We start from the raw sequence: 18,963 nt of genomic DNA on the forward strand, positions 1-18,963 counted from the left end.
TTTTCTTTAAATATCTGTGCATGGCTGTTTTTTTCCCTGCCAATTTGTCGCCATCTGTAACCCTCCCTTGATGAAATGATCTGATGAGAGCAGTTATCTGGGAGAGTGGAAGTGATCTTGAAGCACCATGTGTGTGTGGAGTCAGCGTGGGCTGGGTGTGTGGAGTGTATGCTGCCCTGCACTTGGGGTGTGTGTGGAGTGCCATCGTGGGCCGGGTGTGTGGAGTGTATGCTGCCCTGCACTTGGGGTGTGTGTGGAGTGCCATCGTGGGCTGGGTGTGTGGAGTGTATGCTGCCCTGCACTTGGGGTGTGTGTGGTGTGTACGTACAAAACACAGTGCGTGCGTGTGTACACTGTGTGTGAGTATGCAGTGTGTGTACATTCTGTGGGTGTCTACGTGTGTGTGGACTGTGTGTTGGGCGTCGTGCCTGCCCGTGTCCTTGGGGTCTATGTGCTCTCCGCACATAGGTGGGTACCACGTGCACACCCTGAATGTGGGTGAACTGTCTGTGTGCTCTGGATTTGCCGGCTGAAGAGGGGCTGTGTGTCCTCCTGGGAAAATGTGAATGTATAATTTCTCTAAAGTGCTTCAAGGGGATGGGGAGCGCCTGAAATCTGGGGGAAGTGGGCCAAGGAATATTAGCAAGGTTTGGGCCTGGTTGCATTTCATGACTTTTCCCAGGAAAATAAATTATGGGTGGCTTGCAGGAGGGTGCTGCTGAGATGGGGGCAGACTATGAAGCGTGGAGGGGTCTCGGGTGTTGCTGGAGGGCAGCTGGAGCCTGCGGAGAGCCTCGGCGCGCTCCTCCCTTTCCCCCATGCTCCCCCCACCCCGGGCGGGGCGCCGCGTGGGGCGGGGGCTGCCGCGGCCGAGCAGGGAGGGAACGGGTGGGTGCTGCGCGGCGGCCGTGATGGCGGGTGGCAGAGAGGCCGAGCGGGGGACCGGGGCCGCGGCCCGGGAGAGGGCCAGCCGCACGGAGCCCTGAAGCACCGCCCGGCCCGACTCCACCATGAACGTCGCGCTGCAGGAGCTGGGAGCGGGCGGCAACGTGAGCGGGGGCCCCGGGGCTCCAGGGGAGGGGGCCGGGTCGAGGCAGAGGGGTCGGCCGCGGAGGGGCAGGCGGCGCCCGGCTCGCTGTCGGAGGTAGGGCCGCGTCCCGGGGCGGGTGGGGAGGTGACAGAGGGACCCCAGGCCCGGACGGATGGAGAGCGGGGCAGGTGGGAAGGGCGGGGCCCGCGAGCCAACGGGCACGGGGCAGGGTCGTGGGCAAACAGCCCTCTCTGCCTGACCTCGGCTGGCAACCCCGACTGTCTGGCAGATGGTGGAGTACAAACGGGCCACGCTTCGGGATGAAGACGCACCCGAGACCCCCGTAGAGGGCGGGGCCTCCCCGGACGCCGTGGAGGTGGGCAAGGGGGCTTCCCCTTTCTCACCAGGCCCCAGCCCTGGCATGACGCCCGGCATACCCAGGAGCTCTGGGCTGCTCTGGAGGGTCACCTGCCCCCACCTCCGCTCCCTCTCTGGCCTCTGCTCTAGGACTCTGGTGAGGCGATTCGAAGCCATGACGTTGCACAAAACAGGCCCGGGGCGCAACTCACCCGTAGGCCTCATTGCCCCTGGGCCCAAAGTTAACCCCGTCAGTCTCTGCTCCATGGCTCTGGAAACTGCCTGTGGCTTCACCCTCCGGTGATCTTGGATCCCTGTCCTGCAGCTCAGTCGCTCCCTGTCCCCCTGTGCTCCGCAGGTGGGATTCCGGAAGGGGACAAGGCAGCTGTTAGGCTCCCGCACGCAGCTGGAGCTGGTCTTGGCAGGCGTCTCTCTACTGCTGGCTGCACTGCTTCTGGGCTGCCTTGTGGCCCTGGGGGTCCAGTACCACAGAGGTAGGTGGGCCCACACTGGTCTTCAGCCTTCAGAACTAGGGCTCTGGGGGCCAAAGGGCCTCTAAGATTTTCATGGCTGGGGATGGCCCGGGGTGGTGGTTCACGCCTGTAATCCCAGCACTTTGGGAGGCCAAAATGGGTGGATCACGAGGTCAGGAGTTTGAGACCAGCCTGACCAGCATGGTGAAAACACTGTCTCTACTAAAAATACAAAAATTTGCTAGGCATGGTGGTGTGCGCCTGTAATCCCAGCTACTCAGGAGGCTGAGGCAGGAGAATCGCTTGAACCCAGGAGGCAGAGGTTGCAGTGAGCTGAGATCTCACCACTATGAACAAAACAAAACAGATTTTCACTGGTGGGGGGCAGCCTTCCCTGCAGAAAATTCCCCCAGCTTTGCTCTCTCTTCCCAACCTTCCTGCTGTCATGGCCCTTCCAAAGAGTTTGCCTCTTCCAGACAGACTGACCGTCTCCTACCCTCCGGCCATGTCCCCTGCCACAGACCCATCCCACAGCACCTGCTTCACAGAGGCCTGCATTCGAGTGGCTGGAAAAATCCTAGAGTCCCTGGACCGAGGGGTGAGCCCCTGTGAGGACTTTTACCAGTTCTCCTGTGGGGGCTGGATTCGGAGGAACCCCCTGCCCGATGGGCGTTCTCGCTGGAACACTTTCAACAGCCTCTGGGATCAAAACCAGGCCATACTGAAGCACTTGCTTGGTGAGTGGGGCTGGCAGGGAGGCCTTGTGCCCAGCACCTCTGTGCCTTGTGCCCAGCACAGGGCCTGGCACTTAGCAGATAGTCAATGTCCATGGATGGTGAAAAAGTGGGTGGCTCTGTGAACACCAGAGGGTGGGGAGGCAGAGAGCAGGGGCCTCTTGAGAAGTGGGGATGGGATTGAAGGGGCAGAACTCTGGGTGTCATGGAGGGCGCTTCTCTGCACTCTGTCTGGAGGACGGTCTCGGTGTGGTAGATACCAGGGAGTCTGTACTGCTTAGATATCCTTGAGGGTCTCCATGGACGGGGAGAGGAAGCCACGGCTTGCTGTTTCACACACTCTTCCTGGGTCTGCATTAGGAGGACTGCTCATTGACAAGGCAAGGAGAGGAACCGAGCAAGGGCCAGGGACTCCCTCTCAGCAGTGAACATAATGGCCACCTGGACCCTGTGTTCTGCCCCACAGAAAACACCACCTTCAACTCCAGCAGTGAAGCTGAGCAGAAGACACAGCGCTTCTACCTATCTTGCCTACAGGTGGAGCGCATTGAGGAGCTGGGAGCCCAGCCGCTGAGAGACCTGATTGACAAGGTAGGGCTGCTTCACTGGCTGGTGGTGGGGATGGGTGGGGAGGGCAGGAGGGGCCTTGAGAGAGGTGGTGGCCCAGGAAAGTTCTGGGAGTTCCTGTGCTATACATTCCACTTACGGTCTCTCCACAGATCGGCGGGTGGAACATTACAGGGCCCTGGGACCAGGACAACTTTATGGAGGTGTTGAAGGTGGTAGCAGGGACCTACAGGGCTACCCCATTCTTCACTGTCTACGTCAGTGCTGACTCTAAGAGTTCTAACAGCAATGTTATCCAGGTGATGAGCTGGGGAAGGATGGTTTAGGGACCCTTTTGCTGAACCCAGACTCCCCTCCCCTGAGACAGGCAGGCTGGGCTGAATCCCCCCACCCCAGGCCCTGCTCGGGAGCTCAGCTTCCCGAGGTGGGGAGAGCAGGGCTCACTTCCTTTCCTTGCCATTACAGGTGGACCAGTCTGGGCTCTTCCTGCCCTCTCGGGATTACTACTTAAACAGAACTGCCAATGAGAAAGTAAGGAACATCCTCCGAATCCCCATCCCTACCCCTTGCTGAGCTGGGCTGATCCCTGTTGACTTTTCCCTTTGCCAAGGGTCAGAGCAGGGAAGGTGAGCCTGTCCTGTCACATAGTGAACTAACTTCCTCTCTTTCCTTCCTTTCTTCCTCCCTCCCTCCCTTTCTTCCCCTTTTCCTTTCTTCCTTCCTCTTATTCTTCTAGTAGGTTTCATAGACACCTACTGTGTGCCAGGTGCAGTGGGGGGAATTCTGAGATGTAAGTTTCAGAGCCACTGTCACAGGAAGCATTCAGTGTTGATGGGTTCATGGACCCAGACAGCTGAGAACAAGGCTCACAAGAGGGCCCCGAGGATTCAGGAGAGACTCAGGGAGCCAGCGAAGTCTTCCTGAAGAGACTGCATTTGAGCCAGCCCTGTAGAATACTTAGGAGTGGATGAGGGCAGGCTGGGTAGAAAGAACAGTTTAAACAAAAGTGTTGATGAGGCCAAGCACAGAGGCTCACAGCTGTAATCCCCAGACTTTGGGAGGCTGAGGTGGGAGGATCACTTGAGGTTAGGAGTTCAAGACCAGCCAATCCAACACGGTGAAACCCCGTCTCTACTAAAAATACAAAAATGAGTGAGGCGTGGTGGCAGGTGCCTGTTTCCTAGCTACTTGGGAGACTGAGGCAGAGGTCTCTTAAAAAAAAAAAGAGAGAGAGAGAGAATTGCTTGAATCCAGGAGGCAGAGGTTGCAGTGAGCCGAGATGGTGCCATTGCACTCCAGCCTGGGTGACAGAGTGAGACTCTGTCTCAAAAAAAAAGTGTTGACAAGGGAAAGGCTCAGTGTGTTTGGACCATGAAGGGGTCCACTGTGGTAAAGTATAGAACTCAGGGCAGATGGAAGGCTGGAGAGGTGGGCAGGAACATGTTCTGGACGGGGCCCTGAATAGCACACTCCAGAGTGGATTCTGTAGCTCCCGGAGAGCCACCGAATGCTCCAAAGTAGGGAGGGAGTGCAGTGCTTTGGGAAGTCAGTTTGTTTGGGGTGTGAAAGTAGATGTGAGAAAGGAAGTCTGGAGATGAATGAAGTCTCTGCAGTACTCCGTGCTCTGAGTCAGGAAGGCCCCAAATGAAGGAGGAAGGGGAAGATGTGAGAGTATCATCAAGTCAGAATCATGGCTTGTTGGTGCCTGGATGTTAGAGGAGGGAAGAGGTGAAGATGGCTGAAGCTGTACACTTGAGTGATGGTGGAATGGAGGCGTCCCTTGGGAATTAGGGGTGTCTTTAGGAAGAACCAGCTTAGGATACATCAGGACAGAAGAGACAATGCGATGTCACAGGAATAGGAGAGACTTTGGAGTCAGACCTGATTTCGGCCTCAGCTCTGCTGCTTGGTGCAAGTTGAGTATTCTCTCTGAGCTGTTACCTCATCTGTAAAGAGGGGATCATGGCATCTTCTACCTCATAGGGTGTTTGGAGTAGGTTAGGGTACAAACTTACGCTCCTGCATGTGGCAGATGCTCAGGGTATGAAAGCTGCTCCTTTTAGACTTGTGAGTTTGGTGGGACCTGGGCACCTTACATACAGAGAGGGCAGCAGGCAGCTGGGAAAGCCTTGTGGAGTCCTGAAAAGGCAATAAGCCTGAGAGGATCCAGAAGCTTGAGGGGCATCTCCTTAGAAACCTAAACAGGCCAGGCATGGTTGCTCACACCTGTAATCCCAGCACTTTGGGATGCCAAGGCAGGTGGATGACTTGAGGTCAGGAGTTTTAAACCAGCCTGGCCAACATGGCGAAACGCTGTCTCTACTAAAAATACAAAAATTAGCCAGGTGTGGTGGCCGAGCCTGGAATCCCAGCTACCGGGGAGGCTGAGGCAGGAGAATCACTTGAACCCGGAAGGCGAATGTTGCAGTGAGCAGAGATCATGCCGCTGCACTCCAGCCTGGGTGACAGAGGGAGACATTATCTCAAAAAACAAAAACAAACAAACAAAAACTAAGAGTCAAGCAGGGTTTGGGAGAGTCTCAGAAGTGAGCATTGCGCTGAGAGTGAGGAGGCAGGGGAGAGGGGTGAGGGGAGGTCGCTGGTGGAGCTAACCGTTCCCCTCAGGAGCTGGGAATGACTGGGATTGGTACTCAAACCTCTTCCTCTGACGCCGGCGCACGGAAGAGGAGAGGTGAGGGACAGGAGGAATTTGAAATACAGAGAATGGATATTAAGGGATCTAAAACTTCTCGGTAAAGTAGAAAAGGAGGAGGCCTTTGGCGATTAAGGGAGCCCAGGTGGGTCTTCAAGTTGAGTGGGAAGTGGTTTCTGGGAGGACGGCTAAGGGCGTTGGCGCAGAGCAGTGTTGAGTGTCTGTTTGCAGGTTTTCATCCCATTATTCAAAGGATATTTATTAAGCACTTACTATGTGGCAGACAGTTGCCCTTAGACCTGAGATTACAGTGGTGAACAAAGCAAACACAGCTGTCTTCATGGAGCCTCGGGGCCAGTTGGGATGAGGCCACATGAGTTTGTACTGGACCCTGGCAGGGCCAGGGCCATCTAGGCCCTGTGGTCATCGGGCCTGGGCCACCTTCTCACTCTGCCATCTGCTGGTTTGTGATGGAAGCCAAGCCATGTCACCTTCCCAAGCCGTGTCCCCTGGGGTGTGAAATGGGACTCATCTCCACTTCATGAAGTTGCTGTGTGAGGAGGAAAAGATACACTGTATGGAAAGCCTCTAACAGAGAGTCTGATGCGTGTCTACAGAAGTGGTCACTAAATATTTCTTTCTTTGTTTTTGTTTTTGTTTTGAGATGCAATTTTGCTTTTGTTGCCCAGGCTGGAGTGCAATGGCACAATCTCAGCTCACCGCAACCTCTGCCTGCTGGGTTCAAGTGATCCTCCTTCCTCAGCCTCTTGAGTAGCTGGGATTACAGGCATGTGCCACCATACCTGGCTAATTTTGTATTTTTGATAGAGACAGGGTTTCTCCATGTTGGTCAGGCTGGTGTCAAACTCCCGACTTCGGGTGATCCACCTGCCTTGGCCTCCCAAAGTGCTGGGATTACAGGTGTGAGCCACTGCTGCTGAGACCAGCTTGGCCTCAGAGACCCCAACCCAGGCGGCGCTGAAGGAATTAAGAAACAGACACAGAGATAGAAAGTAAAGGTGGGTGATCAGGGGGCTGACAGCATTTCCAGCTGAAAGCCCAGAGCAGACTCTGGGCATATTTATTCTTCACATTCCAGTGACAAATGTAACAAGCAGATGCTGTGTATTCTTTCATAGTTTAAAGATAAACTAACCAGGCAGCTAGTGTATGTTCACTATATTTTAAAGATAAACTAGAAAGCACTCTTTACGAGGGAACAACTGAGGTAGTGTCACATGTCCTGTGTTCAAAGAACTCATTCATCTGGTGTGAGACATTTTCATATTGGTTACTGCTGTAGAACATCTTAGGCAGTTTTCTGCTCTGAGGGGCTGACTAGGTTTTCCTTGCCGCCGCCCTCCGCAAACAATATGATTTATTGCACACATCAGAATTTGCTCTCAGCACACCGCGCCCGGCCTAAATATTTATTTTCCATGTTTTTCTCTCCCTGGGAGACCAGCAGGTAGTGGAGAAAGCAGCAAACTTGAAGCATGGCAGGATGACAGGTAGAAGAGACCTGAGGACACCATGGCCCCGATTCCCTGTGAGGTCCAATCAGCTGTTCAGTGAAGGCACATGGTCATTGAGGGGCTGGGACAACTAGCAGGGACCTAGGAAACAAGACGGCAAAGCAGTATGGGAAGAGGCTCATCCACTGGACAAACATTTGCAGAGCACTTCCTCTGTTCTAGGCCCTAGAGACACAGTGGCGAATAAGCTGCTGTAACTTGGCACAGTGCTCTGCTGGAGCTCACCTTCTCCCTGGGGAAATAGGTGAGAAACAAGTACAGAAGTAAGTAAACAATTCCTAGCCGATGGCAATAAGCAGTATGTCAGAAATGAAACAGGTCATCCAGGAAGCCTTCAGAAGAAGGGTCAAGGGAAGAGATAGTGAGCAGAGGTGGTGGTGAGAACAGATCTCAGCCTTGGGCAAGACTTGTTGCTGAGCTCTGAGGATCACCCGGGCGTTGACAGGTGCTTACTGCCTATCTGGACTACATGGAGGAGCTGGGGGTGCTGCTGGGCGGGCAGCCTGCCTCCACAAGGGAGCAGATGCAGCAGGTGCTGGAGTTGGAGATACAACTGGCCAACATCACAGTGCCCCAGGACCAGCGGCGCGACGAGGAGAAGATCTATCACAAGATGAGCATTTCAGAGCTGCAGGTGGGGCAGGCAGGGGACCGGAGACATGTGAGAGGGGCTAGCCCCAACACGGACCACCCAGCTTCCCTCCATGCCGTCTTCCCACAGCAGCCAGCCCTTTCCTCATTCCCTTACTTTTCTGTGCTTCCCAATTGCACTGTTGCTGTCCTGGGAAGAAAAATGGTGTCCATTTAGGCCACCTCTCATTTTGGCCTAAATGGCCATCCTTTGGCCCCTGTCTTGTTGCCTGGGGATGCATGGAGGGATTGTGTTAAAAATGTATAGCAGCTTGTATGAGATGTCCACAAAACAATCAGAATAGGCTGGGTGCGGTGGCTGACACCTGCAATCCCAGCACTGTGGGAGGCCAAGACAGGTGGATCGCCTGAGGTCAGGAGTTTGAGACCACCCTGGCCAACATAGTGAAACCTCATCTCCACCAAAAATGCAAAAATTAGCTGGGCATGGTGGCATATGCCTGTAATCCCAGCTACTCGGGAGGCTGAGGTAGGAGAATCAGTTGAACCCAGAAGGCAGAGGTTGCAGTGAGCTGAGATCATGCCACTGCACTCCAGAGCGAATCTCTGTCTCAAAAAAAAAAAAAAAGAATAGAAATGGAAGTTTCTACTGGGGGGCCTGTACTGTGCCAGGCCATTAACACTTTAGGTGTTGGATTATGGAAGAGTTAGGATGGGGTGCGGTTCTGGAGGAGAAGCCAGTATGTGGGGGGTGTCAGGGGAGTGGCATTTTATCGTTAGGAAAATATTTGAATATCCAGGCCCCAGCTGAACGTCACACGTGGTGGTTTTCCTTGTATAATAAGTGGTTGGGCTCCCCGATTGGAGGTGTCCAGGCCTGGAAAAGGGTACATGACAAGGAGTCACTGCACAGCCAGCATTGTTGCTATGGCAATGGGAAGGGCTCCCGGGCTACAGCATACAGTGGGGGAGGTTCTGCTGGAATCCAGTCTGCAGGCAAGGCCTGAGATTTTTTTCTCTCAGGCTCTAGCGCCCTCCATGGACTGGCTTGAGTTTCTGTCTTTCTTGCTGTCGCCGTTGGAGCTGAGTGACTCTGAGCCTGTGGTGGTGTACGGGATGGATTATTTGCAGCAGGTGTCAGAGCTTATCAACCACACAGAACCCAGGTGTGGGGGGAGCCCAAGGTCAGGGTGGGTTCTGTGGAGGACTCTAGCTAGGCTGGGCATAGCGGATTGGCAGAGCCAGACAGAACAACATTTGGTAATCCTGTGGGCCTTCCAAGCATCAAATTAGAATGTCTCTGGGCTTTTCCTCTGCCCTAGGGTTTCGGGGTGCTCCCTGTGATATCTATTCCCATACCTCTCTCCAACCTGACCTCTACAGGCAGGTGTGTGTGGCCCTGGGGCAAAAGAGGGACCCCGGGACAGCTCAGTTTCCACACATGCCCCTTGGGACTCCTGCAGCCTTCGTGTTCCTGGGGGCTGGTGTGGGGAGTGGGAAGAGCATCCCGCCTGCCCTTTTCTTATTTTCTGGTCTGGGTGCCAGCATCCTGAACAATTACCTGATCTGGAACCTGGTGCAAAAGACAACCTCGAGCCTGGACCGACGCTTTGAGTCTGCACAAGAGAAGCTGCTGGAGACCCTCTATGGCACTAAGAAGGTGGGCTCTCTGACTTTGCCTTCCCATTCTGACCCAGTCTAGCTGATGCTGCACACTTCAGTGCCTCATGATGCACAGGTGCATAGTATGGAGCGTAGAATTTGGAATGAAGCCGAATTGGGTTCCAGTCACAACTCATTCATTTTCTAGCCTATAGGACCTTGGGTGTGTCACCTAGCCTCTCTGATGCTTTATTTCTGGCTCTGTAAAACAGGAATAACTTGGGGGGTTGTAGGGAAGATGATCAGGAGAATTAATGTAAGGGAAGCACCTGCATAGCTCATGGTACGTATAGGCACTCAGCTTTGATGATGAGGATGGAGAAGATATAATAAATCAGTGCCGTATTCAGTTTCAAGATTCCCCATTAAGTGGGGGGAGTGGACATGTAAACAAATATATTCTATTTTGTGGTGATAAGTGCTCACATTGAGTGAAAGACCGTTGTACTATAAGACAGAGGTGAGACTGCACATTTCACCTGGGGAGAAGGGCATCAGAAAAGCCTTCTCTGAAGAGTGCCATGTAATGTATGCGTTTACCAGGAAAGCAGTGGAGAAGGGCATTCCAGAGAGAAGGAACAGCATGTGCAAATTCCTAGAGGTCCAAAGGAGCATGGTGGCTTTACACGTGTTCTGGCATGAGCTTGAGAAGAGGGTGACTGAGAGGTGGGGTTGTCCCTTCACGAGTGGGGTTTGGTAAGGTGAGCATGGGGCACTCGTGAAGGAACCTGAATGTTGTGTCAAGAAGTCCGGCCTTGATTCCTTCACAGAAGGGGATCCATGGGAGCAGCCATGGGGAGGAGAAACACAGGTTATACATGAGATGACCTTTCTGGTGGCTAAATGGAAGATGGTGGGGAGCTGCAGGGAAGGGAGGATGAGAATGGAGTCAGGGCGTCCAGTTAAGAGGCAACTGCAGGCTGGCTGCAGTGGCTCATGCCTTTAATCCCAGCATTTTGGGAGGCCAAGGCCGCAGATCACTAGAGCTCAAGAGTTCGAGACTAGCCTGGGAAACATGGTGAAACCCCATCACTACTAAAAATACAAACAAAAATAGCTGCTGTGGTGGCATGCACCTGGGGTCCCAGATACTCGGGAGGCTGAGGTAGGAGGATTGCTTGAGTCCAGGGGATAGAGGTTGCAGTGAGCAGTGATCGCACCGCTGCGCTCCAGCCTGGGTGACAGAGCGAGACCCTGTCTCAAAAAAAAAAGACAAATGTGGCACTGAGCAAACCCAGGACTCTGTTGTCTAGAGCTGAGAAGGGCTGCTTAGCCCCAGAGACAGAAAAGGCCCTCTGACTGGAGGACATAGCCATCTCTGGGGCCTGGCTCTTTGTCCCTTCACAGTCGTGTGTGCCAAGATGGCAGACCTGCATCTCCAACACAGATGACGCCCTTGGCTTCGCTTTGGGCTCCCTCTTCGTGAAGGCCACATTCGACCGGCAAAGCAAAGAAATTGTGAGTCTACAAGATTCTTTCAACACTATGCGCTGTTTTATTTAAAATTAATTGTTCATATATGTGCGGACATAGAGAAAAGCAACTGGGGCTGGTGCAGCTCACACCTGTAATCACAGCACTTTGGGAGGCTGAGGCAGGTTAATCACTAGGTCAGGAGTTCAAGATCAGCCTGGCCAATATGGTGAAACCCCGTCTCTACTAAACATACAAAATATTAGCTGAGTGTAGTGGCAGGCGCCTGTAGTTTCAGCTACTTGGGAGGCTGAGGCAGGAGAATCACTTGAACCTGGGAGGCAGAGGTTGCAGTGAGCCAAGATCGTGCCACTGCACTCCAGTGATAGAGTGAGACTCCATCTCAAAAAAAAAAAAAAAAGAAGGAAAGAAAAAAAAACACGACTGGATGGAAATTCATGAACAAATGAAGTGGCTGCTTTGGGCAGTAGGATTATAAGGGTCCTTTAACATTGTGTGTTTCTGTTTAACTATATAAGTAGAAGAGATATTTATTTATTAGGATAATAATGGATGCGCTTAAAGTATTATCTGTAAGGATGTTTATGGTTTGTATAGCAATATTGTTTATAATGGCAGAAAATGAGAACAGGTTAAATGTCCAACCATAGGGTAAAGGAAAAAAAACTGTGGTTAGGATAGGTTGTGAGGATCTTTAATTGGCTGTTATGTCTTCAGTGAAAAAAGTAGGTTACACAAAATATATACCCTATACAACGTAATTCCGTATTTTATATGCATGTCAGTGCAGGGAAAAACTCTAGAAGTGGGTAATTAAAATGTTCAAAGGACTTATCTATGAGTGAGTGATTTATAAGTGGTCTGTTTTCTTCTTCAATTCTCAATTTTCCAGATTTTCTGTGAATGCCTCTTTTTGTAATCAGATAAAAATCATTGCACTAGGTTAGGCGCAGTGGCTCACGCCTGTAATCCCAGCACTTTGGGAGGTTGAGGTAGGCAGATCACCTGAGGTCAGGAGTTCAAGAGCAGCCTGGCCAACATGGTGAAACCCCATCTCTACTAAAAATACAAAAATTAGCTGGGCATAATGGCAGGTGCCTGTAATCTCAGCTACTTGGGAGGCTGAGGCAAAAGAATCGCTTGAATCTGGGAGGTGGAGGTTGCAGTGAGCCAAGATGCAGATACAGAGCCTCTGCACTGTATCTTGGCAACAGAGCCAGACTCCATCCCCCCCACAAAAAAAATCATTGCATGAAACTAAATTATAATATTAATTTTAATTTGATGACCTTATTTTCAATTAAAATATTTATTTAATTAGGAAAAAAGCTAGCCACAATCCCAGTACCTTTACAAATGGTGTTTCTTCTCATCCTCTCCAGGTGCTCGGCCGTATTTCATGAGTCTAGGCATTCCCAATTCCTCTGGAGGGATGGGGATGGGGCCTCAGGGTGGATGGGGGGGCAAGGATGAGTTCAGTGCAGGAGGAGGCTGACTTGTGTTTCCTCCTTCCCAGGCAGAGGGGATGATCAGCGAAATCCGGACTGCATTTGAGGAGGCCCTGGGACAGCTGGTTTGGATGGATGAGAAGACCCGCCAGGCAGCCAAGGAGAAAGTGAGTGGTGGCTAGAGTTGGGGCGCCATCTTGAGGTGGGGTTGAAGGATACAGTGTTGCTAGGAGCTGGGGAAGGAAACAAACCCTTAACCTGGTCTCTTCAGGCAGACGCCATCTATGATATGATTGGTTTCCCAGACTTCATCCTGGAGCCCAAAGAGCTGGATGATGTTTATGATGGGGTGAGTACCTGTGCTCATCAGTACTGCTTCATCCTTGTAGGGGGCACTGTTCCCTGAGTTTAGTAATCCCGGCTCAAGCACTGGGAAAAAGGTACCTGTTGGTTTCTTTTAGAGGCAGAGGGAGGTAACCAGCATTGTTTTAAGTATTGACTGTGTGTCAGGCTGCAGGTCAAACAGCAGTGAATTATATAGTGTTAACAAGCAGAGATTTGGAGTCAAGCCTAATCAAATCCTGTTTCTACCCCTAACTTTGTAACCTTCAAGAAAACCTCTCTAGGCCTTTGTTTCATTTTCCGTAAAATAGGGGTCCTGCTAGTCCCTACCTCATAGGGTTGTTGTGAGATAAATGAAGGCAGTATGTAAAAAAACCCAGCAATTGGAAGGCCGGGTGTGATGGCTCACACCTGTAATCCCAGCACTTTGGGAGGCTGAGGTGGACAGATCGCATGGTCAAGAGATCGAGACCATCCTGGTCAACATGATGAAACCTCGTCTCTACAAAAAATGCAAAAATCAGCTGGGTGTGGTAGCACACGCCTCTAGCCCCAGGTACGTGGGAGGCTGAGGCAGGAGAATCGCTTGAACCCGGAAGGTGGAGGTTGCAGTGAGCCAAGATTACGCCACTGCACTCCAGCCTGGCAACAGAGCAAGACTCAGTCTCAAAACTAAAACAAAAACCAGCACCTGTAACATAAATTCCCTTTAAATATTGCCAATTATAGTTTACTAGGTATTTTACAGTTGAGGACACTGAGGTTTGGAGAGGTACTGAGTAGCTGAACTGCAGCTATTATCTTCTCCAGTGGATTCTCTTGCTTGCTTTCTACTTCCCATTTTTCCCATAGTACGAAGTTTCTGAAGACTCTTTCTTCCAAAACATGTTGAATTTGTACAACTTCTCTGCTAAGGTGATGGCTGACCAGCTCCGCAAGCCTCCCAGCCGAGACCAGTGAGAATGAGTGGGGTGGGCATTGACACTCGGGGTGGCAGGAGGGGTGGGGGAAGGTTTCCTGCAATGGGGGAAAGTGTGGCAAGACTGGTCCCAGGCCCCGAGGCCCAAAACCTTGCAGGAGGTTGGGCAGGGCTGCTGGGAGGGGAGCAGTGTCAGGGGAGTCGGGAGCCTCAGCCTCTCCCTCTCCCTCCGCCAGGTGGAGCATGACCCCCCAGACAGTGAACGCCTACTACCTTCCAACTAAGAATGAGATCGTCTTCCCTGCGGGCATCCTGCAGGCCCCCTTCTATGCCCGCAACCACCCCAAGTGTGTCTGAAGCAGGAGGGGCTGGGTGCTGGGGCCTGGGCCTGTGGCTGAGCTGGGAACAGGGCTGGAGGTGGGATTCAGAAGTGCCCCACCATGGCCTCACTTGCCATTCCTCACCTACCAGGGCCCTGAACTTTGGTGGCATCGGTGTGGTCATGGGTCATGAGCTGACACATGCCTTTGATGACCAAGGTAGGGGCCATGGCGTCGTCCCCTCCAGCCTAGAATTCCCAGTGACTCCTGCAAGGCCTTGGGACATTGATGCAGCCCCCAAGGGCCCTGTAGCCTATGGCCCAGGGCTGAGTGGGGGCACTGCTGCCCCAAAGGGATGAGCTCTGGTCTTGGTGGGGTACAAAGGTGAGTTCTCCTCAGGGCGCGAGTACGATAAAGAAGGGAACCTACGGCCCTGGTGGCAGAATGAGTCACTGGCCGCCTTCCGGAACCATACGGCCTGCATGGAGGAGCAGTACAACCAATACCAGGTCAATGGGGAGAGGCTCAACGGCCGCCAGACGCTGGGGGAGAACATCGCCGACAACGGGGGGCTGAAGGCTGCCTACAACGTGAGTGGCCTGCCAGCCCTCCTGCCGCTGAGGCCTGCCGGCCTGGGGTGAAAGGCTGCTGGGTGGAGGCGCTGGGCCTGGACGAACTTGCTGCCTCCATTCTGTCCCCAGGCTTACAAAGCGTGGCTGAGAATGCATGGGGAGGAACAGCAGCTGCCAGCCGTGGGGCTCACCAACCACCAGCTCTTCTTCGTGGGATTTGCCCAGGTATTGCCCTCCCGGAAAGCCTGGGGTCTGCCCCTTTGTCCTGCTCCCTTCTGAGTATGTCATTAGGGCATGTCATACCCTGTGAGTATGTCATTAGCTGGGCATGCATCAAAGGGGGTGGGGGATGGGGCTGAGACTGGGGCGTGAAAGGTGGGCTGGGAAGGCCTATGCCCAGAGCCTCTTGGCCGGCCGGGGCCCACGAAGGCAGCCCGAAGAGGTCTGAGCAGGAGAACGCCTTGGCAGGATTTTGCATAGCACAAAGGGCAGGGCTGTCGTGCATGAAGGGGCACAGGGCGGGGCAAACAGTGGCAAAGGGGGCAGACGTTGATCCTCATGCTGTTCCTGTGAGGGAGGCATACAGGAAACTAAAGCTTGGGATGCAGCCCAGGGATAGAGTAAGTGGCTTAGCAAGGACACAGGCAGAGTCTCCGCTGGGGAGCCACCGCCAGCAGGTTCTGGGGCTGCCGTTTTCCCCTTACCGAGTCTGTGCTGGGCAACCTGGCGTCCAGGGCAGTTTTGAAAGGAGCCTGGAGGGGCTGCAGCGGTGGTGGTTTTGTGCCTCTGGGATGGCTGTAGCTGACCCTAAGGCCCGGCTGCACACTGGACCCCATGTGCCCCCACATCTGTCCTGGCCCGCAGGTGTGGTGCTCGGTCCGCACACCAGAGAGCTCTCACGAGGGGCTGGTGACTGACCCCCACAGCCCTGCCCGCTTCCGCGTGCTGGGCACCCTCTCCAACTCCCGCGACTTCCTACGGCACTTCAGCTGCCCCGTCGGCTCCCCCATGAACCCGGGGCAGCTGTGTGAGGTGTGGTAGACCTGGACCAGGGGAGAAATGGCCAGTTGTCCCCAGACCCAGGGCAGCTCTCCCGACGAGGCCAGGCCATTTGCTCTTGGGTTGGGAGGAAGCACATGCAAGCTGGGCGGGGTCTAGTCCCTCCTCACCACCGGTGACATGAGTGCGGTCCCTTCTTAATCACCACATTGTGCCTCTGCTTTGGGGGTGCCCCTTCCTCCAGCAGAGCCCCCACCATTCACTGTGACATCTCTCCATGTCACCCTGCCTGGAAGAGGTTTGGGTGGGAGGCCAGTTCCCACAGAAAGGAGTCTGCCTTCTCTGGCCCCAAGCTCACTCAGCCTGGCGGCCATGGGGCCTGCCATGCCTGCCCCATTCTGACATGCAGGCCTGGGTGGTGGACCTCCCGGGCTTCTCCCCAGGCTCACTCATTCGTACTTAGGGGTGAACTCAGCTTCCCTCTTCCAGGGGCTGCCCCCACCCCACCCTGTGCTCCTCATGCCCCTGCTCCCAATATTGCTGCTGACCTTCACTGATGGCTCCTAGTGGAAGCCCAAGGGCCTCTGAAAGCCCCCTGCTGCTCCCTGTTTCCCTGGTCTGAGAGGGGAGTGCATATGTGTACGGGTTCTCGTTCCTGTGTTAGGGCTCAAGCCTTAGCAGGTGACTGATTCTCTCTGGACCAAGCAGGAAAGCAGACAGAGCAGGGAGAAGGAAGAACAGAGTTTATTTTTTCAGAAAAGAGGGTGGGGAGGGTGTGGTCTTGGCCGTATAGGACCCCGTGCCAATAAATAGACATGCATCCATCCACCTGTCTCTTCCTTCAGTCCTGTTTCCATGCATCCATCACTGACTCCACCAGTGTCTACAGAGCAACTACTGTATGCCAGCCACTCTTCTCAACACTCACTCAGCAGATACAGGGGACTGAGATTTGAAGCCCAGAGAAGACAGAGAAAGAGAGGCGGTATGGAGGAATGGAAGGAAGTTGAGTCTGGCCGGGCAGATTATATTGTCTGCTAACTGGTGGCCGAAGCCCCATCCCCAGCTGTTCTACAGCGGGGCAGCTGGAAGGATTTGCTGCTTCCCTCCACTGGGGCGTGCAGCTGAGCCTCACACTGAGTCTGGGTAAATACAGCGCCAGGGTTGGCTTGGACGATGGGTGGCCCTTGCCCTGCAGTGACAGTAAGCCCTAGCCAAGGTAGCACGTCACTTCCTGACTCCCAGAGCTCAGAGCCCTGGCCTCTGCTTGTAGCTGAAAAGACAGACATTTCCTTCTGACCTCAAAGGTTCAGAGCTCCTGAGAGTCGGTCATTCCACCTACACACATTCATCAGGCCTACCAAGTGCCAGGCACAGAGACTGCCCATATGGCCCCTACCCTCCAGAGTGAGGGAGGGAAGAGGAACATTGATTGAATACCTCTTGTGTTCCAGGCACCTGTGCTAGGTGGCTCATTTCTTTATTCATTCATCCATTTATTAATTTATATATTCATAGGCTTATTTTTAAAAAATATATTGATTTATCAACAATGTGTCAGGCACCGGTGATAAAAAAAAGAAAAATGAATAAGGTAGGTGAGATGGTGCACCTTTAGTCTCAGCTACTCAGGAGGCTGAGGTGCGAGGACCGCTTGAGCTCAGAAGTTCAAACCCAGCCTGGGCAACATAGCAAGACCTCATCTCTTAAAAAAAAAAAAAAAAAAAAAAGATGAATGAGAAGTTTCTTCTTCCCTTAGGTGACTCTTCCTCTACTGGTACTTTCACCTTCATGAGTTCACCAAATGCTCGCAGCAAGCGTGCTTTACGAGTACTCTAGTCTCCATTTTACAGATCTAACCCTCACTACTGCACTGCAGTCAAAGAGATCCTGACAGAAACGGAGGCTCTGATCGTTTTGTGAGCTTCAGCCTGTTCTCTAACCTCTGTGAGCCTCCGTTTCCTCACCTATCAAATGAGAACTACAGCAAAACGGTGGAAAAGAGTCCTATCTCAATTATCTTTACTTTTTATTTTTGAGATGGAGTCTCGCTCTGTCACCCAGGCTGAGTGCATTGGTGAAACCTCTGCATCCTGGGTTCAAGCGATTCTCCTGCCTCAGCCCCGAGTAGCTGGGATTACAGGTGCACGCCGCCACACCCAGCTAACTTTTGTATTTTTAGTAGAGATGGGTTTCACCATGTTGGCCAGGATGGTCCCAAACTCCTGGCCTCAAGTGATCCGCCCACCTCGGCCTCCCAAAGTTCTGAGATTATAGGCATGAGCCACCGCACCTGGCCTCAATCTCAATTCTCTTTAAAAGTCAGTGTTCTCCAAGGTGCAAGTAGGGGTGGATTTGTTCAGTCTGGAAGCGGAAGGGTGAAGCTCTGGTTATGACTGCTGCTGGGTCCTTGGCCCCTCAGTGAATGGCACTAGTGTGTGTCCCACAATTTGTCTCCATAAAGAGATGTGTGTGGGTCTTGTCATGTGACCTCAGAAGTGCTGGCTGCTCAGGAAAGGAAGAAAGTAGCTGACTGCTCAGAAAGGAAGAGAGTGTCCTGGGGACTCCATGACCCAGAGAAAACACAGCCTGAGTCTCTAAGAGCATGGCTTCAGGGTAAACGGCCCATGCACTGGAAAGAGGAAGGCCATCCCATCTGCAGGCCTGGTCTGGCTCCAGCTCTGCCACCCTTGAGCTGTGTGACACTAGGTCTTGAAGTCTCAGTGTCTTCTGCAGTCTGTATTGGGAATTGGATGACATGATCTCTGAGAAGCATTTCTGTTTTAATGCTCTAAAAAGTGAATCCATGGGCTTAGCAAACTCCAGAACCCAAAGAGATAGTAATAAGTGACTTGTGACATTTAGATGAGATCTATGTCAGACGGCACAGTGACTAAGGAGACAGGCTTGGCAGGTAAAGCCTTGCCCCTTCCCTGACACCTAATTTCAGAGGCCAGTTTGGGATTCTGACAGGCTGGTCAGTGGGCTATTAAAACCTCATATTGCAAAAAGGTCAAAGTGTCAAATGATGATGATGATGACTAGTCTTAATTTACTGAGTCCCAATTTTGCTTAGCCTTGTGCTAAACACTTTAAACATATCATCGCATTAAATGCACACAACAATTTGCAAGGAGGTTCTATCATTGTCTTTATTTTACAAATGGAGAAACTAAGGGAAAAGATCATAACTCCCAATGTGGTATTTGGGACTCAAGACAGACTGCATTAAAGTTAGGTTTGGAACTCAGATGCTCTTAATCACCATCAGTTAGTCTTCCAATACAACAGAATTTAGACTCAAACACAGACATCTGTCATCTGGAC

The 18,963-nt window shown here is 52.7% G+C and overlaps 1 protein-coding gene across 23 annotated transcripts; it reads left to right on the top strand.

Annotated features, from left to right (window-relative positions):
- The first annotated feature begins 505 nt into the window (after window positions 1–505).
- On the top strand, window positions 506–17,222 carry ECE2 (endothelin converting enzyme 2). 23 transcript variants are annotated; one of them, XM_078350347.1, is made up of 19 exons: window positions 506–1,144; window positions 1,320–1,406; window positions 1,746–1,881; window positions 2,337–2,597; window positions 3,061–3,185; window positions 3,314–3,460; window positions 3,627–3,692; window positions 7,795–7,983; window positions 8,964–9,106; window positions 9,486–9,600; window positions 10,950–11,060; window positions 12,553–12,651; window positions 12,756–12,833; window positions 13,679–13,782; window positions 13,982–14,092; window positions 14,217–14,284; window positions 14,465–14,655; window positions 14,767–14,862; window positions 16,482–17,222. In XM_078350347.1, the coding sequence occupies exons 1-19, from the start codon at window positions 737–739 to the stop codon at window positions 16,590–16,592; spliced, it is 2,646 nt and encodes an 881-aa protein (XP_078206473.1). In that variant the 5' UTR covers window positions 506–736; the 3' UTR covers window positions 16,593–17,222. The 23 variants fall into 23 exon arrangements, with proteins under 23 accessions (XP_078206473.1, XP_078206475.1, XP_035131143.1 ...); XM_078350349.1 differs by having other exon boundaries at window positions 2,382–2,597; XM_035275252.3 differs by lacking the exon at window positions 16,482–17,222 and adding an exon at window positions 15,502–16,460.
- The last annotated feature ends 1,741 nt before the right edge of the window (window positions 17,223–18,963 follow it).

This window comes from Callithrix jacchus, chromosome 15, assembly GCF_049354715.1.
Source record: "Callithrix jacchus isolate 240 chromosome 15, calJac240_pri, whole genome shotgun sequence".
NCBI classification, from domain to species: Eukaryota; Metazoa; Chordata; class Mammalia; order Primates; family Cebidae; genus Callithrix; species Callithrix jacchus.